This window comes from Culex quinquefasciatus, chromosome 1, assembly GCF_015732765.1.
Source record: "Culex quinquefasciatus strain JHB chromosome 1, VPISU_Cqui_1.0_pri_paternal, whole genome shotgun sequence".
NCBI lineage: Eukaryota > Metazoa > Arthropoda > Insecta > Diptera > Culicidae > Culex > Culex quinquefasciatus.
The window spans coordinates 17503178-17513493 of NC_051861.1; the positions used below are offsets into that span (position 1 = coordinate 17503178).

A 10316-nucleotide genomic window follows, 5' to 3' on the forward strand; every position below is an offset into this window, starting at 1 on the left:
CACTGAGTGAAATTTTAAGTCAAATTTTCATGTATTTTGTCAATAAATCGTTTGAATCAAAAAATGTTGAAAAGTGTTACTTTTCAAAACAAGTGCTGAAAAGTTCAACTTTTCAGCCCCCATTTGAGTGCTGAAAAGTAGAACTTTTCATCATTTATTTTGAAAAGAGTTGCTATTCGATTCTGTTATTTTTGGTACAGAAAAGTAGGCTATTTCGTCGTTCAAGAATGACAGGAAATGTAAGTAGTTTCACGACGGAATTGCAAAAAAGAACTGCAAAACTTCCTTCTGGAGAAACGAAACGGCCTACTTTTAACTACCAAAAATAACAGATTTGAAAATCATTTCCTTTTAATACCAGTGCTAAAAAGTAGGACTTCGCAGCACTGAAAAGGGTGATGAAAAGTTGAACTTTTCAACACTTGTATCGAAAAGTAATATTTTTCAATATGGGTGATTTCGCGCCAACTGGCACACCACTCAAATTGCACTTTCTCTGAGCAAGCTCAAATTTTGTGAAGCTTTTAATACTATCAAAACATGTGAGAATCCCGAATTTGAATTAAATTGGACCGCCTCTTCTTTCTTGGCACCGCCCAAAGTTTTTATTTTTTTTCAAAAAACATCTTAGAGGAAATTGGACGCTGAATCGAATGGCTTCATCAGATTTTCAATAGCTGTCAAGTTTTGCTCTATCATTTTTTATTTCCGAGATATGGCCATTTCGTCGCCGTTGTGTTAACTTGTCACACGTGCATTTTGGGCCAAATTAAGTTAAGAACGTCATTTTGTGTAGCTTACAATGCCTCACCTTTTGACCTTCACAGATCCCCAAAATTCGATTTCAATCCTGAGATATTCAACGAAATCCGAAAAAAACTCCGTGCATTTTTGTCACTTTACATATGAAAGTAGTTTCAATCTTGTCGTGCTATATTGTCACTCTCTGAAAATTGATGTAAGGGAGACAAGTGGCCAAAGGGATTTCAGGTTAGATCGTGCAGCCAACTTTAATCAAACTTCGGGACAATGCACATAATGGTCAGCCAAACAAAACGTGTTTGTTATTGTTTACAATGCGTGCTTTCGTTTTTGTTTATCCAAGGTCAAACATTGAAACGCGTTCTTCTCGGAACGTCGGAAATGGCGGGTGTGACAAGATAGCACGACGACGTCGATTTGAAAAAAAGAGGTATTTTGAAAAAATGAGATTTCCAAAAAAATGTCCTCGTGGTTTGCGGATACAAATCTTTGATTCAAACATTCTAAGTTACTTTCGAATAGTTTAGGGGTCATACTTAAGCTTGACAATGAAAAATCCGATAACGAAAAAATACATATTCGATTATCCGAAAATTTAACTATCTGAAGTGATATGTTTCAAAGGCTTTTGGATAATCGAGTCTAGACTGTAGATGATTTTCCAGGTATAATTTTCTAATCTTAGTTTTTTTATTGCCGAATTTCACGCAGCATCGGCATCAAGCCAATTCTTCAAACAAGTGCCGACGGCACCCAGGACATAGTCAGTGCTCTCCAGAACCACGAGGTGGACGTTGTGTACAGTCGAATCAACGTTGACGTCGCATTGGAACGAAAAATTAGCTACTCTTTCGCTGTTTACCACGAGTTGTAAGTATACGGAGCGCGAGTGCTAAATTGTGATAATGTTTATTTTTACTTGTTTCACAGTAGCAAAAACGTGCCTCTTTTGTACTCTTCACATGATTGGAAAATAATTACTCAGCAGCGAGCGTCATTCGTCGCTTTGAATTCGAGTCCTTATCGCGGGGTTTGACGTAAATCCTCGGAATCTTGGGACTTGGTCACGTGTCGATTATCCGTGCAAGATCGCACCGGCGAACCACCTTCAGTCGGATTGCGATCTGCCCGCGATCGACATGAAGGTTCAATGTGTTAAGAAAATTTTAGGTGACGAAGCTCATTTTTTTTTGACAAACTGATGCTAACTAGTGCAAATTGACCGAAAGAATCGGTCAAAAACCATTCATATTGAAGACGAATTAACCTCCACCTGCGGGCCTTGGTTTTGGGTGCCATTTTGATTTTGATCTATCGCGTTGTGGTACAGTGAATTTTCACAGCTGATGATGGTGTTTCTTGAAGACGTTTTCTGCCGTTAGCTCGTTTTGTGCTGATGATGTGCACTGGACTGTACATGCTTGAATATGAAAAGTTAGAACTGGTTAAATATATTTAGTTACTATTGACCAAAAACTAATTCATTTTAAAAAGAAGCAGAACACATTATTGTTCAAGGGAAAGGAACGTAGTTTTGAAATATTTTGATAGTTTGGTTGCATTTGTTTACAAATGATAAAAACAAATCTTTAAAAGTTGCCGAGACCTTGAATTTTTTTCTACGAGTTCGTTTTCCCTCTAATAGAACCAGCAAAAATTTACTTTGGTTGATCTGAAAAATTGTTATCAATATGCTGAAAACAAACACAGGCAATCAAACTTATGGTTACAACAAGTTTCGCAATAAGTTCATTTAGATAAAATGTTTAAGAACTTTCCCTCCCACTAGCCGCAACGTGTACCTCCGGCAGCCGGAACTGAGCGAAATCCGCGACATCTATCTGGCCCCGATAACGACCACGCTAGCCGTGGCCTTTCTGGCACTGACCATAACCCTTGCGGTCATGTTACGACTGATCAACAACCTGCACGTAACAACACGCTGGAAACGAAACCAGCACGCACCACCCACGGACCACGTGTCCGGTTCGGATGCGTTCCTCTGGTTTATGGGCATTTTTTGCATGCAAGGCAGCACCATCAATCCCAACTGTCAAAGGTATTATTCACCAGTTGTTCAACTATCAAATTTAAATTTGCTTGTAAAAAGTGATGTTACTATTTCGTACCAGTTCGGCCACGATCGTCATCACGGCCCTGCTTTTCCAGCTGATCGTGTACAACGCCTACTCCGCCTCGATCACGTCCAAGTTGTCGATCTATCTGGATGAGGTGACGGACTTGCACGGTTTGTTGCATGCAACCGACTTTGAGGTGGGCTTCGTGCGTAATAGATCCGATGAGGCGTATTTAGTGGTGAGTTTTCAGAAGATTTTGCATGCTGAAACTAACAAAAAAATTATGAAATATTTCAGGCAAACCGCGATCGAGATACTAGCGAAATACTGAAGCGATCAATGAAAAATCCAACGATCAAGGTTGAACACTACCGGGAAGGGCTTCACCGAGCTGTTGAGACTAAATTTGCCCTGTTTGGACGGCATGGCGCAGTTCGGGGTGCTATTCGGAATCTAGCTGCGACGGATTTTTGTGAGGTGAGTTGTGCGAAAAAAATTTTTTCCAGAAATTTACTGTCTCGAAAATGTGTAGGAATTTTATTTTATGATATTTGATTTTTCGCTTCAAGAATGATTATCCAGGTACACATGAAATCATTTGTAGAAATTTAATTGCAAAGCATTTTCGCCAAGATTAGTCCCCTGCAAGGCTTTATATTATTAATTGCCTAATACCACTGTTTGTACTGATACTTTTGCAATGGCCTTGTAGATTTGCACAATCGCATGGCATTAGAAAATTGCATGGAAATTTGACATCTGCACTCTTTGTGTATGGCATTGCATAGCGATTACGCAGTTCAAATGAAATTAATTGACCTACGCTTATGGTGCCGGCGAAAAGCTAGATGGCATGAAACTGTCAAGGAACTAAACTACTAAATTGCCCTCTGAAAATTTTCAAATAATTGTTGACCATGCCAATGAAATTGACAAATCCATGTGTATTTTTTCTCATGAGTGAGGTTGTTATAAAAACTAACTTAATCCACCTATGTGGTTGGAGCCTTCCTCACTTATTACCAACAATGGCTGATATGATGGAATTGTATAAAAATTTCATCTATTTTTTAGATCCGGAATAAAAAAGTACATAAATATCACTTAAATGGCCATACCTCGAGACAGGGTTGCCAGATCTTCAAAGTTTTAGGCTCGTTGGAAAGGTCTTTTGATAACCTAACCAACGATGGGTCGGATGATGGACTCGGATATAGCTTACATACATTTAAGTGAGATCCGGCTTCAAAAAAGTACATAAATATCACTTATGTGGTCATAACTTGAGACAGGGTTGCCAGATCTTCAATGTTTTGGACTCGTTGGAAAGGTCTTTTGATAACCTAACCAATGATGGGTCGGATGATGGACCCGGACATAGTTTACATACATTTAAGTGAGATCCGGATATATGTGAAAACTCATTTTTATACATAACTTTTGAACTACTTATCGAAACTTCAATCTGTATAAAACTCGACCTATGGGACCCTAAACCAAGTCGAATGCAACAGGTTCGGGTCAAATCGGTTCAGCCAGTGCCGAGAAACATGAGCTAGTTTGTTGGTCACATACATACACACACACACATATACACACATACACACAGACCTTTGTTCAGTTTTAGATTCTGAGTCGATATGTATACATGCAGGTGGGTCTACGACGTTTATATACAAAGTTCATTTTTAGAGCAGGATTATAGCCTTACCTCAGTGAGGAAGGCAAAATTGTTATATTTTTTCTACTTCTGACGGTTTCCACGCGAAATTGACCACTCAAAATCCGGACCATCTCCGATCTTAATAAAACTTGCTGGATCGTTTGTCCTACTCAAATCAACAACTCCTGTGCACTCAGTGTAGTAATTCACAATGGCATTTGACTTTTAGGAATTCTTTTAGTTTTAAATTATTGGTAATTACTTTTAAATTGAAAAAATCATATCTTTCGAAACAGATGTTCAAAAAATCGATCGAAAGTGTGTTTTAACGAAAATCGTGCGCTCTTTTCAATGAAAATATTTCCAAAAGCCGAAACTTTCATTTTCGATCAAAAAACAGCCAAAAATCGAATTTTCTTCGAAAATCAGGCTGAATACACCCTTAGATTCAAATTTTGCCATTACCATTCGAAAGAGCGGACAATTTCCTACTTTTCTTCCATAGACACCAAGTTGGAGCGAAAGCGTTTTCTAGTGGTTTGTAAATAAAAACCTTTTTTCGTTTTTTTTTAATTTTTTTCCAAAAAACTAAATTACATGTTTTATGGCAAATGATTATTAAAAAATACTCAAAATTGTCATCTTTGAACCGCCCTGACGCGACAGGAATCACCCTAAGAGCCAAAAAAATAGGAAAACAAATATTTTGCACTGACGAGTGAGATAAACATTTTTCCATAATAAAAGTGGTTCAGGAAATTTTACCTTAAGTGCACCTTTTTTGGTTATCTTTAGTAATTATTTCGTTCCTTTTATATGTATTTGAAACTGGTACGTCAAGGAAAAACTCAAAAACACGGAAGCTTAACTTTATTTTAAGTTTAAAAATGGGATCTGTTACAAAATTTGCCATAAAACATGTAATTTAGTTTTTTTGGAAAAAAATTAAAAAAAAAACGAAAAAAGGTTTTTATTTACAAACCACTCGAAAACGCTTTCGCTCCAACTTGGTGTCTATGGAAGAAAAGTAGGAAATTGTCCGCTCTTTCGAATGGTAATGGCAAAATTTGAATCTAAGGGTGTATTCAGCCTGATTTTCGTTGAAACACACTTTCGATCGATTTTTTGAACATCTGCTTCGAAAGATATGATTTTTTCAATTTAAAAGTAATTACCAATAATTTAAAACTAAAAGAATTCCTAAAAGTCAAATGCCATTGTGAATTACTAAACTGAGTGCACAGGAGTTGTTGATTTGAGTAGGACAAACGATCCAGGAAGTTTTATTAAGATCGGAAATGGTCCGGTTCAACATCGTATTTTTATGGTCGATTTCGCGTGGAAACCGTCTTCTGTTCCAACTGTTTTCTACAATTAAAATTTTTTGGTGATTTTTTAGTTGACTTTTTGTCACTAAAACTTGATTTGCAAAAAAACACTATTTTTAATTTTTTTTCTGATATGTTTTAGAGGACATCAAATGCCAACTTTTCAGAAATTTCCAGGTTGTGCAAAAAATCTTTGAGCGAGTTATGAAAAAAATTGGTCGCAAAAATTTTTCAACTTCATTTTTCGATGTAAAATCAAATTTTCAATCAAAAAGTACTTTAGTGAAATTTTGATAAAGTGCACCGTTTTCAAGTTAAATCCATTTTTAGGTGACTTTTTTGAAAATATTCGAAGTTTTTCATTTTTTAGTGCACATGTTTGCTCACCTTTGAAAAAAATATTTTTGAAAAGCTGAGAAAATTCTCTATATTTTGCTTTTTTGAACTTTGTTGATACGACCCTTAGTTGCTGAGATATTGCCATGCAAAGGTTTAAAAACAGGAAAATTGATGTTTTCTAAGTTCCACCCAAACAACACACCATTTTCTAATGTCGATTCAGCAACTAATGGTCCGATTTTTAATGTTAAAATATGAAACATTCGTAAAATTTTTCGATCTTTTCGAAAAAAATATTTTTAAATTTTTTAAACCAAGACTAACATTCTAAAAGGGCCAAACATTCAATATTACGCCCTTTTAGAATGTTAGTCTTGATTTAAAAAAATTGAAAAAATTTTTTCGAAAAGATCGGAAAATTTTACGAATGTTTCATATTTTTCATTGAAAATCGGACCATTAGTTGCCGAGATGTCGACATCAGAAAATGGTTTGTTGTTTGGGTGGGACTTAGAAAACATCAATTTTCCTGTTTTTAAACCTTTGCATGGCAATATCTCAGCAACTAAGGGTCGTATCAACAAAGTCCGAATAAGCAAAACATAGAGAATTTTCTCAGCTTATCAAAAATATTTTTTTCAAAGGTGGGCAAACGTGTGCACTAATTTAAAAAAATGAAAAACTGCAACTATTTTCAAAAAAGTCACCTAAAAATGGATTTAACTTGAAAACGGTGCACTTTATCAAAATTTCACTTAAGTACTTTTTGATTGCAAATTTGATTTTATATCGAAAAATGAAATTGGAAAATTTATGCGACCAATTTTTCGATTGTTTCATTGTTCCATTGTTCCTGCCAAGTGCGTCTACAATGAGACAGTTGAATAACTCTGGCTGTAGACGTAAAATTAGAAAAATCGTTGAAAGTTGAAAACCAAAAGTGTCTCATTGATGACTACTCTACCCTACTCTGGATTTTGTAACATTGCTTGAATACCAAAACTTTTTGCCATGGTTTTATTTTTTTGGTATTCCCTCGCCCTTGGAATATCAGATTTTGGTATTCCTGTGGAATTCCACATACATGATTTTGGTATGATTGTATGGCAAATTACTGGGCAACCGAGAGAACTTTTTGGTCGCTGTTATTTGAACAAGAAAAGCACATTTTTTTCAATACCAAAAATTTGGTACCTTCTTGCTGTTTTAATATCATAAAACTCCACATGTAAAAGCAAAATCTACTCACTTGATGAGTCCATGTTGTTCTCCGTGATATTCTTCTCCACATTGAATACATCTTCTTGGCCAAGCATTTGAAATACACCAAGGTTGAAAAAAATAATGCTATTAAAACGAAACTGGATACAAGTTTACCAGTAATTTCAATAACGCTTTCAATTGGCTCGCAAATCAAAGTATTTGGTTTAAAATAGCAATTTTCAACGAAACTATTTTTAAAGGCATCCTAAAAACAACTTTTTTGAAAAATGTGCATGGACATTGCGTAGCCAACTCCAGTCTTCTTCTTCTTTCTCCATGCATGCTTTGAATGTAAATCTTGAGGATTGTCTTAACGTTCGAATAAAATTAGAAAAAATAATTAAAAACTTATCAATGTCTCCCATGTTAACGGTACTTTTTTATTAAAAAAAAAAATCATCCATATTTTTTTTTTAAATTTATAGTTTATGTTTTAATTCAAAGTGCACAAGACGATGTTATCAGTATTACACTGCATTTTATTTTTATTTTTAATAAAAATAATGTGTAATTTCGTAAAGAGTGCATTACTGTATTTAATGTGGGGCCTGTATTTCTTGCAAGGCTACCAATAATGTTAAAAAAAATCTTCTAAAGATACACCCTTTTAAACATTAACACATTATTTTTGTATGAGCACTAATATGGGACTTTTTTTTCAAAATCTCGTTCCCCAAGCTTGAGGTATTTTAGGACTCTGGGCCAAATATGAGCAAAATCGGTCAACATTTACCCATTGATACTCGAAGGTGAAATTTGTATGGACAAATTCGGAAAAATGTATGAAAATTTTCGTTAAATGACAAAAATTTATGTTTTTTTAAATGAAAAATAAACATCTAAGAGAAACGGTTTAAAAAATATGTGTCCTCTTGTGGCTGACTCTGCATTTCTGGGGTGGTAGATTCATCCTTTGTCGGGACTCACAAGTGGAGTGCATCGATGGTGTTTAGTTCGTTTAGTGGCGTCGACCGGGATGGACAGTTTCAGCAAAACCGTTGCCAAGCTTCGTCTGTTCAAACTCCGGCGGAAAATCCCGCCTTGTTTCTGGCTGATGGACCGATTTCTGCTCGTTGCTAGTATGGCGTTGATATTTTATTCGATTTCTAAAATTTAAGATTGATTCATTTCCGCACAGGTGTCCACGTGGTGCCCCAGAAGATCTGGCAGAAAAAGGTTTGGATTCTTTTCCATGCGGTTGGTGCTTTTCAGATGTTTATGACTTTACTCGGGCTGACTAGCGCTTTGGTTCGGATGGACGATGTTCTGTTGGTCATTTGGTGTACGATCTTGTTTACCGCAGAACTATTGTGCCTGGCAAAGTGTTATCTGCTGATGCGGTACGATGGTTCGATTCAAGATCTGCGTGACTTTTTGAACGCTGGCAGCTTCAGCTCTGGAGATCAAAACTTTGATGTTTCTGCGAGGAACAAGTATCAAAGAAGCTCCAGCCTGATTGCCATTGCAGTTTCCTTGATTATTCTGCTCGATCAGATTGTCTGCTGGATCCCGAAAATTCAACAGGCTAGGACATTCTACGTTCCATCGTGGATTGGTACACACTATGGCGAGTGGTTTGCCTTTATAGTGCAAGCAATCCATACTTCTACTTTTGCTTCGTTCTGGCTGTTCAAGATTTTTGGGTGTTCCGTTCTTTCAATCTTTTCACTTAAGGGACTACAAGCAGAACAGACGATTGTAAATCGCAGTTTCGAGCGCCTTACTGAACTATTCAAGGACTTGCAAACCTCCAAACTAACAAGAAAACAGTTCTGGGATCATCTGAAATCATCGATCAAAGTGACTATGGATCAACAAACTCTGGTTTTTTGGTACAGCAAATATTTTATTTTTTTCTTCTTTACAAGGTAAATTTTCTCCTTCTCAAACAGCCACCTCATCAAAGTGAAACCAATGGTCGAGCTTCTTTACTATGCCACATATTTTTACGCCATAGGATGCATTGGATCTTCGTTCTTCTTGGTACTATCACAACCGATGTCCATTTTGCTATTTCTCCACGTTGCAACCGTCATCGTAATTTGCTTCGAGTGTTACCAACTGAGCTACCAAATCGATCGTCTGAAGGAAGTTGTAAGATTCAGGTTATGTGCTGCAAGAATCAATATGTTCAACAAAAATTTCTTTTCAACATTTCAAGTTTGCAGCCACCTCCGGCCATGCATTCAGTCTGTGCACCCAGTTGCCATACGCTGCCGGTCAGCATCGCAAGGACTACCTCGAGGTGCGCACCACGCTGATGATAATCGAGATATGCTCGCGGAACGTGGTGTGCTTTCGGTGCTTCGACATCCCGGACATTTCGGTTACGGTTTTTGTCAGCATGGTTAAAGTTTCGTACTCGGTGCTGACGTTTTTGCTGAACACGATCTAAGAACGAAACAATGCTGACAAATCTACAGGCTTGGAGCATAACTAATTTTGACCTATTGCTTTGGTGTTGTTAATTAATTAGTTGATCTCTAGAAAAGATCGATAGCTGTTGACTCGGATTTGGAGTTGACGACGATAGAGCACACTCCACAAGACAAAAATGTTTGAAATTGATGTTACGACACAAAGACATGACAAGTATTAATGTCTTTATAAAAACAAAAAAAAAAGTTGAGTGCACTGTTCTTATATATTAAAATTTGCAATCTGTTAAAAGACCTGAGTCGTTTTATTTAAAGATTTCATACAGTTCATACAGTTCCCTGCAAAAATGTCAAAGCTTCAACATAGTTTAGTATAAATAATAAACCATTTTTTAACTCATAGCTTTCCGAAGTTGCGGTCCTCAGCACCTATCAAAAAACAGCATTCGCATTCGTCAAGGACTCCCCATACAGAAAAGTACTCAACTATGAGTGAGTATAGCGC

General features: G+C 36.6%; 2 protein-coding genes across 3 annotated transcripts in view; both read left to right on the forward strand.

Annotated features, from left to right (window-relative positions):
* The window catches only part of LOC119767698, an 85503-nt gene that overhangs the window by 74782 nt on the left and 405 nt on the right, over positions 1-10316 (forward strand). The window contains exons 6-10 of the mRNA XM_038256928.1: positions 1474-1632; positions 2552-2821; positions 2895-3078; positions 3138-3317; positions 10215-10303. Of these exons, the coding sequence (XP_038112856.1) occupies positions 1474-1632; positions 2552-2821; positions 2895-3078; positions 3138-3317; positions 10215-10303 (882 nt within the window). The remainder of the gene's footprint in view (positions 1-1473; positions 1633-2551; positions 2822-2894; positions 3079-3137; positions 3318-10214; positions 10304-10316) is intronic.
* Positions 8386-10057, forward strand: LOC119767702. Of its 2 annotated transcripts, XM_038256954.1 has the most exons (4): positions 8386-8512; positions 8572-9265; positions 9326-9527; positions 9595-10057. In XM_038256954.1, the coding sequence occupies exons 1-4, from the start codon at positions 8410-8412 to the stop codon at positions 9826-9828; spliced, it is 1233 nt and encodes a 410-aa protein (XP_038112882.1). In that variant the 5' UTR covers positions 8386-8409; the 3' UTR covers positions 9829-10057. The 2 variants fall into 2 exon arrangements, with proteins under 2 accessions (XP_038112882.1, XP_038112875.1); XM_038256947.1 differs by having other exon boundaries at positions 9326-10057.